At 53.7% G+C, this 18,885-nt stretch overlaps 3 protein-coding genes across 3 annotated transcripts; 2 read left to right on the top strand and 1 right to left on the bottom strand.

The window, feature by feature from the left end:
* Nucleotides 1-9,093: 9,093 nt before the first annotated feature.
* On the top strand, nt 9,094-11,766 carry B0H18DRAFT_963457 (Sodium/calcium exchanger protein-domain-containing protein; the record flags this gene model as incomplete). Its single annotated transcript, XM_048043162.1, has 6 exons — nt 9,094-9,294; nt 9,355-10,054; nt 10,104-11,018; nt 11,041-11,261; nt 11,317-11,418; nt 11,467-11,766. The coding sequence occupies 6 exons, from the start codon at nt 9,094-9,096 to the stop codon at nt 11,764-11,766; spliced, it is 2,439 nt and encodes an 812-aa protein (XP_047884535.1).
* Nucleotides 11,767-12,033: 267 nt separating this feature from the next.
* Nucleotides 12,034-13,958, top strand: B0H18DRAFT_1070581 (uncharacterized protein). Its single transcript, XM_048031202.1, has 12 exons — nt 12,034-12,208; nt 12,275-12,326; nt 12,379-12,446; nt 12,500-12,525; nt 12,583-12,612; nt 12,675-12,753; nt 12,813-12,882; nt 12,935-12,956; nt 13,010-13,438; nt 13,488-13,569; nt 13,626-13,748; nt 13,801-13,958. Exons 1-12 carry the CDS (start codon nt 12,124-12,126, stop codon nt 13,851-13,853), a joined length of 1,119 nt encoding a protein of 372 aa, XP_047884534.1. The 5' UTR covers nt 12,034-12,123; the 3' UTR covers nt 13,854-13,958.
* A 1-nt stretch (nt 13,959) lies between these two features.
* Nucleotides 13,960-17,285, bottom strand: B0H18DRAFT_1070570 (Cullin-domain-containing protein). Its single transcript, XM_048031201.1, has 13 exons — nt 17,098-17,285; nt 17,017-17,045; nt 16,953-16,967; nt 16,544-16,894; nt 16,163-16,495; nt 15,606-16,112; nt 15,467-15,556; nt 15,139-15,417; nt 14,793-15,086; nt 14,474-14,734; nt 14,273-14,410; nt 14,172-14,219; nt 13,960-14,115 (listed from the first exon to the last, which is right to left on the bottom strand). Exons 1-13 carry the CDS (start codon nt 17,105-17,107, stop codon nt 14,110-14,112), a joined length of 2,361 nt encoding a protein of 786 aa, XP_047884533.1. The 5' UTR covers nt 17,108-17,285; the 3' UTR covers nt 13,960-14,109.
* Between the last annotated feature and the right edge of the window lie 1,600 nt (nt 17,286-18,885).

Raw genomic sequence — 18,885 nt, 5'->3', positions numbered from 1 at the left:
TATAACTCCTTTTACGGCCACTTACAATAGAGATATGTCCATATCTGGCTACAGAGATCTTCATCTGAATCGCCACAACGGAAGTTGATGCTTCGCAACTGCCAGACTGCGACTCGGAGATGCTCTGAGACAACTGAGATGCTCTACTTTGCTCCGGCGGCACAAATCGTAGTAGACAGATGCTGATATGATTTGGTATAGGAATACGCAGCCGTGCAACTGTGCAGGGCAGTGGCCTCTTGTCCGAACAGCGCGGACATTGTTCGCTGGCCACAACTTAAACGGCGTCGCCAGGACGGCTGTAGGATCAAGTGCCGACCTGGACTGCCCGTAACATGTTGTAGTTTCAAGAGACTTCTATGGGTGAGTGGCCGCACAGTTCATATTACGCAGACTGACCTCTTCCCTGTCCATCGCGTACAGTGTATCGACCAGTCCACTGCAGCAGACAAGCAGTGCTATATGATATCTGCGAGATCATGGATCTGTCAAACCTACGTGCGGCAGCGATTCTGTGGTTCTGCTCTTGTCCATGGGGAATAGTGAACCGACCGAGGTAATTCCGAGGTAGTCCAATGACTGCTTGTATTGCTCGTGTGCCACGCAAACTGGGAGTCGGATGCTGATGCTGCAGCCCCCATTCATTATATTATTGTGGCGAACTCTGCTGAAAAGACAAGCGGGTCAGTTACTTATGTTCGCTCTGATCCCGTTGGTATCATCCTCATCAATTCCCACTTCAACCATCGTTCTCAAGTCAACGTTGCCAGCAGGTACCTGTGGTTGCATTTCTAAAACTCGAGTCTGGTTGCGGCTGATACCCTAGAACACTTGACTTTGTGCATGCTTTGGCTCGGCACTGTCACTCAAGTCCTGTGAGTTGTTATGTGGGCAAGCTTTCGAAGTTCAGAATTTGATTTACATTCGCGGTGCAAATGGCGTCGACATCGACCGAGGTTCAATGGTCAACCGGTCAATATTCAATCACGAGATGTCACATCCGCAACCTGCCCGGTGAGATGCATCATTCAAGATTTCAGGTTGTCTTATATGCAAGTGAGTCCTCTGCACAGCGCTCAATCCTCACAGCTGTATGGCGGCCCCACAAGCAACGACGCAATGTTTCTAGAGTTCGAGATCTGATCACCTGATATGGTGCCCTATCGTTTCCGTGTGGCCTACGAAGGGCAATAGAAGTCACCGCAGGAACTGCTCAACGCTGCTGGATTCGACTGTTAGTAGGTCCGGCTGCCGATGTTCTGGCGCTTGTTGTCATCTGGCGCCAACTTGAATATCGCCATAGAGCTTCCCAACTCTCGAACGCTGGCGACTGACAACTGTATTACTCGAACAGATCTTCTCTTTCAAAGAAGGAGAACCGGGGATCGGCGAGCTAATGTGTCAACGCTGTCAGCAGTCATAGAGGAGACAATTCGCGCCTTCAATCAGTCGGATTTTCGCGGGAAAGCGATTGGCTTCCCTAGGGCCCACAACTCACGCCGCTAAGTATAGTAATTCAGCGCCAGCATCCATCCACACTAAATTAGACCCATCGCGGTAGAGTACACACGACGCTCCCAGCCACTTCTACGGAGAAAGTCCCAACATTGTATAGAGGTGCCTTCGGGAGTATGTCTTAGTGCTGGTTATATGGTGGTGGGTATTCTGCTGCTAAGTGCGACGCGAGCGGTCAGACTAACGACACTCGGTGCGCAGGACTGGGAGTTTCAAGACTCACGTATCATCTTGCATTTGGTAACAAAATCAGCGTGCTGCCATATTTTCCTACATCCGCCCATCTGGTATCAACTCTTTCAGGGGTTCGCTCGATGACCTAAATGAGCCTGCAATCCGTGATTTCCTGCGAGAACATGGATACGACCGGGGTTGTAGTGATTCTGGTGAGCTTGGCCACGCACTAATTAATTCTTGCGCGGGCCTCCCGATGACTGGTATACATCCTTCTAGTTGCTACAAGGAAGCCTATCACCGCTGATAGGCTATCTGGGCGTCGGCATCGGCGCCCAGGATCACCAGTATGTTCCACGAAGTGATCGACCGTCTCGTGGGAGCCTTGACTCTTTCATAAGTTGACTTGAAATTAACGTTTACCAACAGCGCGCTGTGGGACCGGACGACATGTGTGGAGCACAAGTCTCTGATGGATCAAACACATGAGCCTGAGAAGGCCAGACATCGCCGATGGCGGACGCCCAAAGCTAAGCATAGTGGCCTGCTACCGATTCTATAAGTATTGACTAATCGCACACCCAAGCTGACACCTCTGCATTATCTCCCTAGCTCGATGACTGTGGTGAACCTCATCATCCGGTCTTCACTGGTCGTTGTGGCCATACACATTGTATGGCGAATCTCACGGCGAATCTTTGCGAGGACACCTCTCGACAACATACCGGGCCCACCTCCTGCGCCGTTCTTGACAGGTGCGTCTGTACGATTCGCTCGAATACCATCAAAATGCTCACGTCCACTCGCAGGTCATCTGCCGCAGTACTTCGACCGACATGGCACCGAATTCCAGAGACGAGTTGCTCACAACTACGGACCGGTCGTCAAGATGCAGGGCATGTTTGGTGTACGACATTCCACGACTGACCCATGTACGGCTGATGAAAGGTCACACTTCTGCAGCAACCTCTATTGTACATATACGACCCGAGAGCACTTCACACAATGCTCATCAAAGAAGCGTCTGATTATGACGAGGAGGAGTTGTTTGTGAGGTGCCTATCATCCGTTATGTTCCTTACCAAACCCGCTGTTGATAAGTTATGTTTCTGTTATCCGTGCAGGACGAACACCCTCATCTTTGGACCAGGCCTAATCTCCGTACTGGGTATGTGTTTTTATCCAAGCACAGAGTACATTCGTTGACTGACGGGATCGTTTCAGGTGACCAACACCGGAAACAACGCAAGATGTTAAACCCCGTGTTCTCTGCAGGCCATATGCGCGATATGCTGCCCATTTTCTACAGTGTCACGGAGAAGGTCCTGCCATCACGATATTTCACATGTTTCCCGCTCATCGATGTTCACAGCTGCGCGACACCTGGCTGGCGCGAGTCAATGACGAACCACGCGAATTAGACGTGCTGAACTGGATGGGTCGTGCCGCCCTCGAGCTGATCGCTCAAGGCGGCATCGGCACGTCCCTGGACCCACTGGTTAACGACACCCCAGATGCGTATACAGGCGCACTGAAAGCCCTCGTGTTAGTATCCTTGTTACTCTTCGCATGAGTTTGGCATCTGATCTGTCTGTCCTCTTTCCTAGACCGACGCTGTACGGCCTCGGCCTTCTCCGTTATGCACTCCTCCTGCCATATATATGTGAAGTTGGCCCGGTATGGTTCCGAAGGTGGCTCGTGAATATGATACCCCACAAACGGCTCCAAGAGATGAAGTACATCGTCGACATCAGTGCTCGCAAGTCCGTTGCTATCTATGAAGCGAAGAAGGAAGCTCTCCAGCACGGCGAGGAGGAAACGTCGAGGCAAGTGGCGGAAGGGAAGGACATCTTCAGCATCCTCAGTGAGTTTTGTTGGACGTGATTTGTAGGAGGACAACGAACTCAAGGACTTTCATTTTTGCTAGTGCGAGCGAACATGGCAGCATCAGAAGCGGACAGATTGCCAGAGGACGAGGTTATTGCACAGATAACGTGAGCCTCAGATTATTATGTGCCTATTCTTCCAAACCCGTTGCTCAACCAATTGCTATACAGAACAATGTTGTTTGCCGCCATGGACACGACATCCAACAGCACGTCGATGGTCCTCGAACGCCTAGCACAACACCCAGACATCGAAGACAAGCTGCGGAAGGAAGTCACCGAGGCTCAGAGTGCAGGACGACTGTCCTATGATGAGCTCATGCGGTTGCCCCTCCTCGACGCTATCGTCAGGGAAACCTTTCGAGTGTAAGTGAAGCAGTTACAGTTATCCGCCAGTGTGAAACGTTGAACTTTGAGATGACACCGATATCGTTGCAGCGACCCGCTTGCTAACATGATCACACGACAGTAAGTCCGATCGTACTTCAGCACGCACAGGAACTGTGCTGAAGAGAGCCCCCGTTCCCCGTCAGACCCATCAAGGACGTCGTCCTACCCTTGTCCGAACCCATCCAAGGGCTCGACGGCAAGACGATCCACGAGATCTCCATCCCAAAGGGCACGCCGATCATCATTGGCGTCTTGGGCTGCAACACGGATAAGGCGCTGTGGGGCGAAGACGCGCTGGTATGGAAGCCGGAACGCTGGCTTTCGCCCCTTCCCAGTGCTGTCACAGATGCGCCAATCCCTGGGGTATATTCAAATATGTGCGTGTATCTGCGTGTGATCCGCTCTTGCATATGACCACTCACTTAACCTCTTGCTGTCAGGATGACGTTCTTGGGCGGTGGCAGATCGTGCATGTGAGCGTAATCATTGTTGGATCCGCTTCTTTCACAACTGACCTGAGCGCGTGGGGTGATCTAGTGGATTCAAGTTCGCCGAGCTGGAAATGAGTGAGCGGTCTGCTGAATGCTGTCATGTGGGGCATGCTGACGATTGCCTTGCGTAGAGGTCATTCTATCCGTGCTGCTATCGACATTCAAATTTGAGTTGACCGACAAACCCGTTGTATGGAACGTCGCCTCGGTACGATACCCCACCGTAGGAACGGGTAGCAACTATGCGGAGATGCCGATGAAGGTGAGCCTAGCGTAGACATCGGGCACGTCAACCTGTCTATGTTAGTTGGTAGCACATATGATACTAGTACATGTCAGGATCACGGGTTTCCAATGCCGCTGTCTCTCCGCTATAAGAACAAGATAGAATGTCTATAATTACGAGAATATGGAGTGGATGTGCAACAAAGCTATGCGTGACGATGCGATACAATGCGAATACATATCATGACAGGGAATGGGCGGGGAGGATTGGATATTGGGTGATCATTGTCGCGGTACCTTCGGCGCGGGAATGAGGCCCAACAGGCCAAACGTAAGGGCGTATAGACCGGATGCTATGATTAAGTGCGGATATGACCCGTGAGTAACTTATGTGGGGTCTCGAGTAGAGAAGAGGACTGACAAGCTATTACACCTTCAACGACCCCGAACCTTGACCACCGGCCCAGCGTGTAGGATAGTAGTGACCACCCCACGACAATAGATGCCGTCAGCAACTAATTGTCGTTGTTCTGTCAGCACATTCAAGAAGGCGTAAACGTGCATCAATACGCACGGGAATGACTGACGATAATACGCCAGATTCTCGCCACCGACGATACTTTGAACACCCTCGGTGAGCTATGGAACAGAATTCGCACAAGCGCAACGACATACATTGGGTTGTTGTCCTTGTATCAACGGAATTGATAGGATATACATGAAAAGGCTGATGGTCAGCATGGCTGACCCAAGCGAAGCGAGGGCGGCGAGGCTACACGTCCAACAACGTACAGGTAAGACCATACGGAGACGCGTCTTACGACGTGAAACGTTGTACGTACCGACCCCAGCCTTCAACATCTGCATCTCCATTCACTATTCGCCAGAAGGCAGCATGGCTACCCAGATAATAGTACGTGATAAGCCCTCCAGGGAGGATGAATTTCAGCTGCTTGAGGGTATGGCGCGAGACCTCCATGTGCGTGCACGACCAGTGAGCAGACTGAAGCTGTGGCGGATGTATCGAGGAGTCCTCGAATTACACAATCCAGTATGAACAATGCTGATAATGGGCAACGCGCGGTCGGGGAGAACCTTGAAGGACACAGTGAGGAAGACGAGAGGTGGTCCGACTCGTCCAGTTCGCCCGTCGCTGCATTTTCACGTGCCTGCGCTACATAAGTATCGCCATGAGATTAGATAACACTGATCGGGATTCTGGCCCCGTCCCGCCTCGTCCACACCAGGACCGGCTCGCAATATACGGTCCACTTCAACCCTTCTACCTGATAGATCCCCCTCGCCCATGGCCTCGATAACATATCTACATTAACAAAGTCGTTGGCGATTGTCTGTTATCCACGCTTCTTCTCGACGAAGTCTACAATGAGTTCATTGACGACGCCGGGCCGTTCGAGATGAGGTGCATGCCCGACACCCTGCAGGATGTGCACCTCCGCATCGCCATATAGACCCTTCACTTGCCTTGCCAAGAGACCCGCCTCACAGTGCGTGTCCTCCGCACCCTGTATCAGCATCACGGGCCAACTTCCCGTCTCTGCACGCCACCTCGTCTCGTCCTGCTCGCGATTGTGAGACCACGTTCGGACCGCCGGCGGCTGTGCTGCGAAAGACCCCATCCACTGCAGCTTCACCGGCCATGGCAGCGTTGAGACCGGATCTGCGACACAGCCCTCTACGAACCGCTGAGCAAAGCGCGCAACGATGTTCGCGTCCGTCGACTGGACGTGCTGCATGAGTGGTAGGAAGGACTCCGGGATCGTCTCGACACTGAGTGCAAGTGTGAGCACAGCGCCGCCGTTGTAAATCACTCCGGCGATGTAGGAGGGTCCCAAGTGGTTGGCAATGTCCACGGGTATAGTGCCTGACAACGTACGAGACATAGAGGTTGTGCCCCTCCGAGTCAGTGAACGACGCTCATGTAGGAAGAGCACGTCTCGTACCGCCAAGACTCCTGGCACTGATATCAGACTAGACTACTCACGAGCTTGCAATCAAACTCACCATCCAAACACCCAAGGCTTCTGCAAATGAAAGGCCTCGCACACCAAGCGGAAGTCTTCCGCTTGATACTTGGATGCATACGCCTCTATGCCCTCCGGGGTACCACTCCTTCCATGCCCCCTCATCTCGTACCGCACCATATAGAACTTGTCAAGCATCATGGGGTCATGGAATTGCTTGTCAAATAACATCGCCGAGCATGCCATCCCGTGGATGAAGACGATGGAAGTGTTCGCAGGATCGCCGATCGCTTCGGCCCATATGTGTGTGCTGCCCAGCGAAGTAAGGATTCGCTCGTCAGAAGCCATCTGCGACAGGCAGGATGAAAGATGAGTACGAGGAGGGACTCGGAATGCGGCGTGAAACAAGGAAGAGGCAAGTCAGAGGCATGGATTTGCATTGTACAGTATTTGCAGTCTCAGATTGCCCGCCGCGGTCGGGATACGTGACCTATCATATGTAGGTGATTAAGCAGCAGGAGCAACGGCCGAAAGCAAGGATAGTACAGTGTATAAGAGTGTATCCCCGGCTCCGACCGGAGAGGGAGGGAGGAGGGCTTTGTCCGAATCGTAAGTCGGCCCTTGCCAATGCCAGGGATGCCGTTCCCTCCGTGAAAAACACGTGAGAAGCTGTGTGCCATGCAGGAGTCGAGGATGGCGCTTGCGCCGCTACGATGAGTAGTACAGAATTGCGGCGGCCACGAACGCGTACACGAACGGCTGATTATGTAAGCTATTGCACGGTACGGGCGATTCAATCGCTCTAACACAGGGACGTCATTCCGTAAGTATAGGGCGGTCTCCGACAACTTCTCGTTCTGAAATAGAACCACGCTCACCAGGTAAAGTTCTTTAGTTTAGTGACAGTGAAAGCGGTGAACGCTCAACGTCAATGATCAACGCGGTCACCTGACAGACGCGTACAACCGTCATGGAATCTCAGATTTGTCAAGTAGATCCAAGAGCGACAACATAAGCCAGATCCCCAGGTTGCCAGATGGACGGTACCAGGTATGCATTACTTGGTGAACACGCGCTGTATAAAAGCCAGTAGGTACCGATTTGTCTCCTCCGGTGCCTCAGCTTGAGGTGCATGCCCCACTCCCTGTATGAGTTTCACATCCATGTCCACATAGATTTCCTTCGCCTGCGCGATCATCCTCTCATACAGACAGTGTGTATCCTTCGTTCCCTGCACGATGAGGACAGGGATATTCCGCGCGGTCTCGCGCCACAGACTGTCGTCCTGCTCGCGGGTCAGTGAGTAGTGGCGGATGATGGGCGGCTGCATCCCGAATCCGCCGACAAGGCCCATCTTGACCTCAAAGCTGAGCGACGCTGGGTCCGCGAAGCAGGACTCGACGAATGGTACCGCTGACTTTGCTGCTACTTGGGCGTCCGGAGAGCATATCAACGGAATCAGCGCAAGGAAGGACGGGTGCCAGCATTCCTCGTTGAGCTTTAGAGAGAGGACGGCACCCCCATTGTAGATGATGCCTGCGATGTAGTCTGGCCCGTAGTATCGGACGATGTCCACTGGGATGCTACCTGTTCATTGGTTCAGTGCGCTCATCCACAACTCTCAGTATGCATGCCCTACCGCCGAGACTCCTGGCGCAAGACACGATCGATGAGCACAACCACCTGCAAGCTCTCTAGATTTCTCACTCACCACCCGAGCACAATCGGTCTGACAAGGCCAAACGCTTCGCACACGGTACGAAAGTCTTCAGCATGTCGAAGGGATCGATATGCCTCGATATCCTCTGGTTTTCCGCTTCGACCGTGCCCTCGCATCTCGTACCTCACCAGATGCGCGTTACTGAGCAGCATCGGATCGGTGAACTGCGCGTTGAATCCCAGCGCAGTGCAAGCTAGACCATGAATGAAGACGAGGGCAGGTTTTGCAGGATCCCCTGCATCTTCTGCCCATATCTCTGTGCCGTCCAACGAGGCGAGGAGCTTCTGTCGGGAAGACATTGGCCTTTGGGTGGACGGTCGGTCAACTGGTCATATCTAGCTATAATATGGGTTTTACCTCTTTGACCGTCGGCACTCCGCTGCGCACAAGTGACCACAGTTCTTCTCTGGTTCTTCTCATGACCGTGTTCTGACCGGCTTAGCGCCCTACTTTGGAGAGATGGCAGCTCCTGACACCGTTCTCACCCACCTACCGGTCCGTGCATCATTAGACACGCACGTTAAGTAGAAGTATTCGAATTCTACTTAGCGAGTTGGTAGGAGGAACGGTAGCGAGGCGACCGCTCCGGCGCTAACCAGTTATTCCCACGGAGCATTGTGAGGACGTGCGGCAGCGTGGCTCAGGCGCTCATTTGCAACCTTCATACGACCGGGTCGTATGTCTTAGCCTCCTCTTCCTCCTTCAACATGGGGTACGGTGCACCCAAGCTCCTCTTTGTCACCGCACTTGCGATCAACTGCATCCTGTGGTCGCACAGTCGCTACGGGCAAGTCTACTCGGTCCGCACGCAACCCGCCGCACTTGCGCATGCGAAGCGGAGTCTGTTCGATGCAGGGTATGTGAACGGGACCTCTTTGGCGGGTCTGGGCAAGGACGCCGACGAAGAAGTGAGTACTGCACATTGTGGACCAGGTTCTGAATGCTCAAAGCACTCGTCGCAATGATAGCAATGCTTCCCAATCACTGTGCCTGTAAAGGACCAATGCGCACATATCATCGACTCGTGTCCAGACACTCGGACATTTCTGTCGATACCCTACCTGAAAACATACTTCTGTGCTGATGTCTCCTTCCGGCCACTGCTCTTCTCCGGATATCTCGTCTGGCTCGTCTTCATATTCTCCACGCTCGGTATCAGTGCCGCCGACTTCTTCTGCCCGAACCTCGCCACGCTCGCACAGCTGCTTGGTCTGGACGAGAACATGGCAGGCGTCACCTTCCTCGCGTTCGGGAACGGAAGCCCGGACGTGTTCGCCACGTTCTCCGCCATGAAGGCGAACTCGGGCGGCCTGGCGATTGGCGAGCTGCTCGGTGCTGCGACGTTTGTGGTCTCGTGCGTCGCTGGCTCGCTGTGTATCATCAAGCCGTTCCGAGTACTGCCCTACCGCTTCTTCCGCGATGTCGGATTCTTCACGGTAGCCGTCGCGATACTGCTCGTGGTGCTCTGGGACAGCGAGCTCGAGGCTTGGGAGGCAGCTGCACTCATCTCTCTGTACTTGCTGTACGTCGTGGTCGTTGTTGGCGGGAGCTTCTGGGAGAAGCGAATGGAGCGCAGACGGCGACATGAAGAGCTCATGCGGGACGAGTTCAGGGAGGAAGCAATCGTAACTACCCCATACCACGACGAGGAGCCGTATAGGGACGACCGTGAGTGTACTGTAATCTCCTTTCGGTTGCGATGCTCACAGTTGAGCAGCCTTCACTGCTCTTGCACCATCTTCCACCCTCGAGGTCCCTACACCATACACGCGGACCCGTGCTATCTCGCATCCTGGCCCTCCTCGTTTGGGTCTGGAAACGGAACTCCCACCCAGACCTCGGACGCGTTCTCCCTCCCCACATAGCAGCCCACACCTGAGCGCGATGCCATCTTTCTCGTTGGTTGGCGCCCTCGAGTTCCGCCGCATTGTCTCGTCGCTTCAGCAGGAAGCGGCGGGCTCCGCGCTCAGCGTGTTCGACACACCATCTCCCTATCCGGGCGGCCACTACCACCGCCATGGCGGGTCGCGCTCGCGCTCGCGTTCTCATACTCCTAACTCAGAGATTCGAGATCCGTGGGATGCCGCGCTCGGTGTGCCCCTGGACGAACGCTCGCCGCCCCGAATAGTTGCTCCACCTCGAGAGCCGACAGAGGAGATGCCACCTATACCAATCATCTCACATACCCCCGCGTCGCCTGTCGTCTCCGAGACGGACACGGACGTGCAGTCTGAGCACATCACTCAGTCCTCGCGGCGGCACTCGATCACACGTGTGTTGGGACACGCCTTCCACCTAATCTTCCCTACGCTACACGGCTTCCGTGCGAAGCCCTTCTTGGGCAAGGTTGCCGCCATTCTCGCGGCGCCGGCTGTGATGATGCTCACGCTGACATTGCCTGTGGTGGTGACGGCGTACGACGACGTTGGGCGGGAACGCGAGAAGCACCATGAGCGGAGCGTTCTGGACATCAACGACAGTCGACTCGTGGACTTTGAAGAGGAGGGCGTTGAGCGTGCGCTGATTGCGGAAGAGGAAGTTGCGGAAGAGATGCACGAACTGAAGTTCAACAAATGGCTTATGGCCGTGCAATGCACGCTTGGGCCGCTATTCGGCGCTGCCATCTTGTTTGGTGCGTCGCTTGGTACGATCAGTATGTTTGGTGTCTGACGAGCGGTTGGTAGATGGGACGAAGCATGAACCATGGTTGCTTCTAGCAACAGGCGTAGCGGGCTTTACCATTGGCATACTGGTGCTAGTCTTCTCGGACAAGGGCACGCATCCAACAGCGCTGCTCGCTCGCTGTATTATGGGGTTCATGGTTGCCGTAGTCTGGATCATGGCCATAGCGGATGAAGTAGTGGAAGTGCTGACCGTACGCCTTTCTACTTTTTCCTTCGCTTGTCCATTGCTCACGATTTTTTCGCTAGACATTTGGGTTCATCTTCGGCCTCTCTGACGCAATCATTGGACTGACAATATTCGCCGTCGGAAACTCGCTCGCGGACCTCGTGGCGAACATGAGTGTTGCTGTAAGCGATAGTCCTCACTCGGTCCACTCGGTCCTCACGCTGCTCCAGGTATTCGCCCCGATTATGGGCTTCTCCGCATGCTTTGGTGGACCCATGCTCAACATCCTACTCGGTATCGGCATCTCCGGATCCTACATCATCCGTCAAACCGCCGAGCCATACTACCTGCATTTCTCCACGACTCTCGTCGTCACCGGGTGTGGGCTCCTCGCCCTGCTGCTTGCGACGCTCGTCTTCGTACCACTGAACGGCTTCTTCCTACCGCGCAGCTGGGGCATCGCCCTGATTGTCGCCTACACGGTGATCATGATCACGAATGTTGTCGTGGAGATCAAGAGCAAGAGCTGAGTAGGAGCCGCATAGACAATGGACTGCTGTCGGAGCTATCTGTGATCTGGTGTTGCATATCTATCGTATCAGAGCTGATAATGCGTTGTATTTGAATCACAGTGTACTGTACTATGCAATTCAAGGCAGTGATAAACTGGACATTAATGACTTGACATGCGCGAGGGCAGTGGGTGGTGTTGGACGCGGAGGGGATGAGCACTTGTAAGGCACGTGATTTGATCGCGTACGTGGCACGACTGTGGCGTGTCCCGAGCGCGACGCGCGTCGCAACGTGGAACTTGAAGGTCGTCCAGAGGCGCAGCTGGTGTCCATCCGTTCCTGCGTGAGGCTAGTCCTGTCCGTTCACTACCGAAGATGTGGTCTACGTTCTGGCCACTGCTGTGTCTACTTCTCCTGGCCGCCGTAACGGAGGCTGCCGACCTCTACAGAGCCCTCGAGCGTTAGTCCAAGGCGCGCATCCTCTCGGTTGGGCCAACGGCTCACTCATGCGGTCGCTCTATTACAGTGTCGAAATCAGCCTCTGAACAGGATATCCGGAAAGCATACAAGAAGCTGAGGTGAGGAAGTGCTGTACTTGCACACAAGGCCGGCTTGTTGAGAGCAAAACAGTCGCAAGTACCACCCCGACCGGAATCAGGAACCGGGTGCGGAAGAGAAGTTCATTGAGGTTGCACATGGTATGTTGATTCACCTTTCCCTGTGTGCTATGCTCACTATGGCACACCTTCAGCATACGAGGTTCTATCGGACCCCGAAGTGAGCGATACCTGACTCAATGACTTACCCTATATATGATGCTGAGATCTCATGCAGAAACGACAAGTATATGACCGTTATGGGGAGGTACGCCCATGAAGGCTGTCGCACGGTCGGTCTACGTGCTCACACGCCATTTTGTCTCGTAGGACGGCCTGAAAGCCAACGAGGGAGGGCGACATGCAGGCAATCCATTCGACATCTTCCAAAATTTCTTCGGCGGCGGCTGTGAGTGATGCACGAGACTTGCTCTCGGAAACGTCATCCGATTAATTCGCAACCCTCAGTCTCTGCGCAACAACAGGTCCGGAAAGGGCCAACCGTACACTTTGATGTCGAAGTCACGCTGGAAGACATGTAAGCTTCAATGCCAACTCTCCATCCTGCGCAAACTCACGAGCGCACGCAGTTACACAGGGAATCACGTAGAAGTAGGCAATCCGATCGCACGACCGATTTGCCGCTGACCACTGTGCTGGCTTAGCTGCCCGTCCACAAACACATTCTCTGTGATCACTGCCGAGGGACGGGCGCCGCCTCCTCCGGGGACATCCACACCTGCCCCGCATGCAATGGCGCCGGCGTACAAGTTGTCCGGCAACAAATCATGCCCGGGATGTGGTCTCAGGCGCAAGTCACCTGCAACCAGTGCGGCGGGCGCGGGAACATTATCACGCGCAAGTGCCCGCACTGCGACGGTGCGAAGGTCACCGAACACACGCATGTGTACTCGATCGAGATCCCCGCGGGCGCGCCAGAGGGGTACCAGATCGTGCTGGAGAGCGAGGGCGACGAGAGTCCGGACTATGAGCCTGGGGATATTGTTTTGCGGATTAGGAGCAGGAAGACTCAGGGCTCGTGGAGGCGGAAAGAGTCTGCGCTGTACTGGAAGGAGACAATCGGGGTCGATGAGGTGCGTCTTGCGCTGTTTCACCTCGGGAAGAGGAGCTAAAGGAGACCAGGCCCTTCTTGGCTTCGAGCGTAACATTACACATCTGGATGGCCACGTAGTACACATCAAGCGCGACGTCGTGACGCAGCCAGGTAAGCACTTGTTGCGTATATCTGAGGTGATGCATCCACTCATTCTGCCATGTCAGGTTTCGTCGAGGTCGTGGACGGCGAAGGCATGCCCACACCCGAGCACAAACACTCTCACGGCAATTTGTACGTTGAGTATACTGTCGTCCTACCGACGGAGGTGTCGCCCGAGAAGAGACGCCGTGAGTATCGCAATACGGTCACCGAGGCGTTTACACTGACGTGCCTTGCCAGAGCTACTGAAGGTCTTCCGTGGGGCGGAAGAGGGACATAAGGATGAGCTCTGATATCTGAATCACCTACCCTTCCTGCCTCTGCACGTCCTAGACTAGTGGTATGGTACTACAATAGAATTAGATTGTGCACTGCACGGTAATTTATTTTATAATGTGATCCTCAGGATGTCAGCAAGGGAGGTTTCTACGCGTTCGAAGGTTCGTGGAAGAGCAGAGTAATAAATGATTGCAGGAATGAAAGTGGTGGTACAATGAGGTGTTGATGTACACTATCCTTATTCTACTACACACATCTGCAGGAAACAGGTTATGCCTGACAGCGTCCTTAGCACGGCATGTCAGCAGAGTCAGAGAATGACAACTGCTTACCAGGTAGTTATATGACTTGCGGTCTTCGCATCGTTCCAAGTACTCTCGCTACAACATCATCAGCACAAGATTCGCGTTGTATGTGGCACAGTATGACACACCTCGATGAGTCCTTCGACGCGCTTCTTGATGCTCAATGGATTTGGTAGGAATCGACTGGATAGCTGCCGAGTAACCTCGTTTACGAGGTCGTTATGGGTCATATGTTTGCGGTTCTTCATGATTCGTACAATGCACGCCTGGATCATGGACGGGTGCATGAATACCCTTACCAGTCAGCGATGCCGTTACAACACACGTACCTCCGTTTGATGCCGCCGCTCCTCCTCCACCCTATCCTTCGTCTCCCTCCTCTCGTCTGTGTTCTCGACTCGCGAAGCGACCGTGCTAATTTTGATCTTCTGCAGTGGCGCGGAGAACTCGGCGTTGAATGTGAACTTGTCTTCTGGGCTCACTTCCCGGCCGGACGGGTGTTTCTTGAGAATCTTGTACTTTGCGCATGCGAGCGACTGTAGATTGCGCTGGAGGTCCGTGTCTGGGATGGCTGTTGCCGATTTGATATCCTACGAACATATATCAGGGGGAAAAGGCAATACGAGTCGTATGCGGTGGTTGGCTGACCTGATAGCTCAATGACGTGCCATCTGCGGCGTCCTCGAACAGAAGCAAGATGACGAGCGCATACGTCGACACATTCAGGTCGTGACTCCGCGAGTTGAATCTCACTCGAATGTCAGCGTTGCCCATTGATGGCTGCCACGTTAGTCGTCGGCCGGAGTGGCGGGACAGGTAGAACTGTTCAAAAGACTTCGCGGGTTTGAGCAGCTCGGCGGGAAAGTTACAAGGTGAGCCGGAGTGCGACATAGGCCAGAACGTCGATGTCATGACGATGACCGCGATCTCAACATCCGGTGCCTGCAGGGGGGTCTTAGCGCTTGGGTGTATGAGAATGAGAAAAGACAATTACCGTAGTCGTTGCAAGATGGTTACGGTACGCGTGCATAGTGTCCGCGGAAATCTTCATGTCATGGAACATACCCTCGAGCTTCTGCGTGAACTGGTAGCCGCACTCGACCTTGAGCTTCGCAAGCATGCCCCGCTCAGCATCGTCGGACACGGATCGCCCGAGCAGGAGCCGCTTGGCGAGATGGCCTTTGTAGTACCGTTCAAAGACATCCTTGTCGGAAAGGAAGCGGAAGATCGTGATTGTCTTGTCGAGAACGGCGTCCACCTCCGTGTCGGTTTTCTGAGCTAACCATGAGCAACGTTCTTCCAGGCAGCGTCATGAGACTCACCCCTTTCAGACCCTTCTTGAGATTGTCGTCAATAAACAGCGAAATAAACTCGGGGGCTTTCTCATGCATGTTGATAAAGGTTCCAAATGCCTGAAAGAAGATTTAACGCATTAGGTCCACGTATATGCGTGGTACGTACCTCGTCGATGCTACTCTCAACGTCATGGTCGCTTTGGAAGCCGCCGACCCATATCTTGTCGAACTTGTCCTTCATGTCCAAGACGTCTTGTACCCACTTCAGCGCAAGCGAGAGTACCTGTGAGCCGGCATTCGCAGCCCGTGCTTTGCCTTTGCCCTTCGCCTTGCTACTCTTCTCCATGTCCTCGTCCTCCTGCGCATCCTCTCCCTCGAACAATAGACTTGCAGAGTTGATGTCCTTTCCTCGTCGAATGACCGTCTCTCTGAGAGCCTTGCGGAGGGTGGTGATACCAGCGGGCACCATGGCGAACAGTCGGTAGAGACGTGCGAGATCGTCGATCTTGTCCAGGTCTATCATCACATCTAGACCAGAGTTAGGCATGGCGATTATGGTGGAAAGGTGTGGGTTGATGAGCTCCTCTTCCAGTATTCGACGTAGAGGCTGGCTGGTCTGTGATGACAAGAAGTGATGGGCTCGTGATTCTTCCTGGTCTAATCGACTCTCAACCTAGTGATGGTCAGCGGGATATCCTCATACCTGTGACGAAAACTACCTACTCGTCGTAGGTACTCAGGGGCATCGCAAGTTTCCAGAAGATGCTCGCCCTCCTTCTCGTAGAAGGCCTCGCTTTCTTTCAGGAGAACAGGTTCCAAATCTCGTTTGTACACAGAGACATCCTCCCGCTCGTCGAACAGCTGCAGAAGCACGTCCACGCAACCTTTCACGGCGGAGCGGTTTATTACATACCCATCGCGTTCCGTCTGTATCTGGGTTAATATTGCCGAGATGATGTGCCCCTGTATGGGCGAGCGTAGGATGTGCTCGATGAACAAGAGCAGCCCTGCCTCCCATATTTCTGGCACTTGTTTGGATTTCGTGTAAACGCGATCCTGCTACCATTCCATAAACGAGCAAGGTGGCGCAACGTGAAGACGTACCATATACTTCAAAACGTCTCGCAACTTGGACAGACTAGACGTATGATCATCCCACACCTTCTTCACCGCCTTCAGGAGCAGCTCTCCGGCCTGTGCCTTCTCAACCGGATCGTCGTCGACATGGGCGGGGAATGCCGGTATGATGTACTCGTTCGCGAGCCTATCGAGGTTGTCCGCTATGAGCTTCTTCGTCCCCTGGTACAACGTCTCTCCGTGTTTGTAGAGGACCATATTATACGCGAAACGATGGTTCTCTTCGTACGAGAGGTTGGCGGCATTGTGATTCTGGATCTCGACGATGTTCCTAGACAGCTTTGCCCATGTATCGTCTATTGAGAACTCCGGTCCATGCTGCCGAGCATATATGCTCAGTGTGAGGTAGATATAAGTGTATGGACTGGAGTCCTACCTTCTTCGCCGGTTTCTATCGTAAATAGTTAGCTGCATCCAACCCGGAAGTGTAACATACTGACGATCTTCGGTTTCACTCGTGCGCGCGGTACTATCGTGCCCATGCTTGAGAAGAGATATTTACGCGTAATCAGAACGCTCACCTGCTGCCATAGCCCTTCCGTATATATCTTACACCGTGTCTGGTGAACAGTTCCGTAACGCCTGCTCACTTTCGCGACTGCGTGATCGCGGCCAGCTTGCTTGTCTAAACAAGGGATTGAAAGCGCAACAGGATGAGAATGCGCTAGAACGCAGGTATGCCCTGAGATACGCGAGAGATGAGGATGGGAAACGGTCTGAGCAGCACCGTGCAGTGAAGACAGCGTTGCAGCCACCGCGTACCCGTCTATCACGTGCCCTACGGTGGAAGTGACAGAGTCATTCCGGCTGAATCGGGACGTTGTTAGAGCGCCTCTCCAGTAAGTTCAATGTTACCGTTAGCTTCTATGCATCCATCACGGTCGACTTATTAGTCGGCGAAACGACGTCGGCATGTACAGTCTCGTTCTGTCGTTGACCGAATGCCTTTGACCTACTTGTTAGGCGCCGAAGCGTGCCGAAGCGACATTATTTGTTCCTGTTAGGATCCAAAGCCTCCGCCTCCCTTTTGCGGAACATCTATCTTGGGACACTACGCCGCGCTTCAAGCGTACGCTCCGGGCACCAGCTAGTCTCCGTTGCAGATCATACAAGCCGCCGAGCGTCGGAACCAGCGTCATTGGATTGACTCCCTTGACCGTCCTCTTCTAGTCCACGACAAACGAGGACGAAAGGACGACTGAAATCTCTGGCTCATGCCACACTATGCGATGTGTCCATTTTCGCGGGAATGTGTACGGGCGGGATGGCTCTGCGATCCACGATGGGCTGTCCTGTTTCGTATACAAATGATGCAGCGACAAGGCGAATTTGAATTCTCAGGCGAGTACTAATGTGAACTAATCACCAGTATCCCCGGCCCGAAGACCTTTCCAATAGTTTCTCTCAGCGTCGTCAAGTTGCGTGAACAACCTGCTACTGTTTACCACTACTTCTCGCTCAACCGACGTTCTTCATGGTCACATCAAGTGTAATTTCCAACAGAGTATTAATCTGTTTCGCGCTTGCGGCATTATAATTGAGTTGAAGACTTCGATGATGGCCCGGTCTTGTCGGCTCTTGTGGTCTGCGCAGACTAGCTCAGTCTCAGTAAGGCGAGCGCGGATGAGTACATGGTGGCGCTTTAGATTGACCCGGACCAAGTATTTTCCTGATTCGTGAGCCTGCCTTTTGAATCATAACGAGTGAATGTGCCGTAGAAATCTCATTCTCAGGCATCTAAGGAGGCACGAACTACACGACGTCCAATATGTGGCGCAAACCCTACTCAGTGAATAATGAACAACCTTCGCAGGACCTCAAGCGAGCCCGCTCCTGGGGTACTACGTACAAAATGAGAGCAAGCTGCCAGGCCGATCCGCTATGATGGTACACCAGCCACCGTCACCGCAAATATAACGTGCAAACACTACATTTGAAGAGGATCGCCGGTGGGTATCAATATGCGACCGCTGTATCCTTGTCCTCGCTGTCTCGCCCACCGCTGTAGCGGTCGCTGCTCCATTTTGATTCACTCTTCACCTTCGACCCTGATGCGTCAGCGAGCTCATGCGACTCGACGTCGGCGAACAGCTGGACATTGTCGATCAGATCAGACAGCTGCGTCGGTAGAGGACGCACTACGCACCTGCGATTGACGGGTCGCTATGCCACTCATGTCGGTGTTCTGAGAGAACCATGTCGTGTCAGCAGGCGGAAAGCTGAGGCTCCTCAACCCGCCCGGCTCGCTCACCATGCCCGTGCCAGAGATCCTAGAAATGTCCCTCCGGCGGAGTAGCTCTTCGCCGACA

Source organism: Fomitopsis serialis, assembly GCF_022376445.1.
Source record: "Fomitopsis serialis strain Sig1Antser10 chromosome Unknown B0H18scaffold_485, whole genome shotgun sequence".
In the NCBI taxonomy this organism is placed as follows: Eukaryota; Fungi; Basidiomycota; class Agaricomycetes; order Polyporales; family Fomitopsidaceae; genus Fomitopsis; species Fomitopsis serialis.
The sequence above is the reverse complement of the archived record's forward strand: the minus strand, read 5'-3'. Positions and strand labels throughout refer to the sequence as shown.

Bases quoted from the DNA above. Each gene is read 5' to 3' on its own strand.
- B0H18DRAFT_1070570 (XM_048031201.1), bottom strand. The intron at 15,087-15,138 runs GTAATTGTCTTT...ACCCCCCTGCAG, and splicing joins ACCATCTTGCAACGACTACG to GCACCGGATGTTGAGATCGC. The intron at 14,411-14,473 runs GTACGTGTGTTG...TCCATGATCCAG, and splicing joins AGCGGCGGCATCAAACGGAG to GCGTGCATTGTACGAATCAT.
- B0H18DRAFT_1070581 (XM_048031202.1), top strand. From the start codon at position 12,124: ATGTGGTCTACGTTCTGGCCACTGCTGTGTCTACTTCTCCTGGCCGCC. The intron at 12,526-12,582 runs GTGAGCGATACC...GATCTCATGCAG, and splicing joins AGGTTCTATCGGACCCCGAA to AAACGACAAGTATATGACCG. The intron at 13,570-13,625 runs GTAAGCACTTGT...CTGCCATGTCAG, and splicing joins CGACGTCGTGACGCAGCCAG to GTTTCGTCGAGGTCGTGGAC.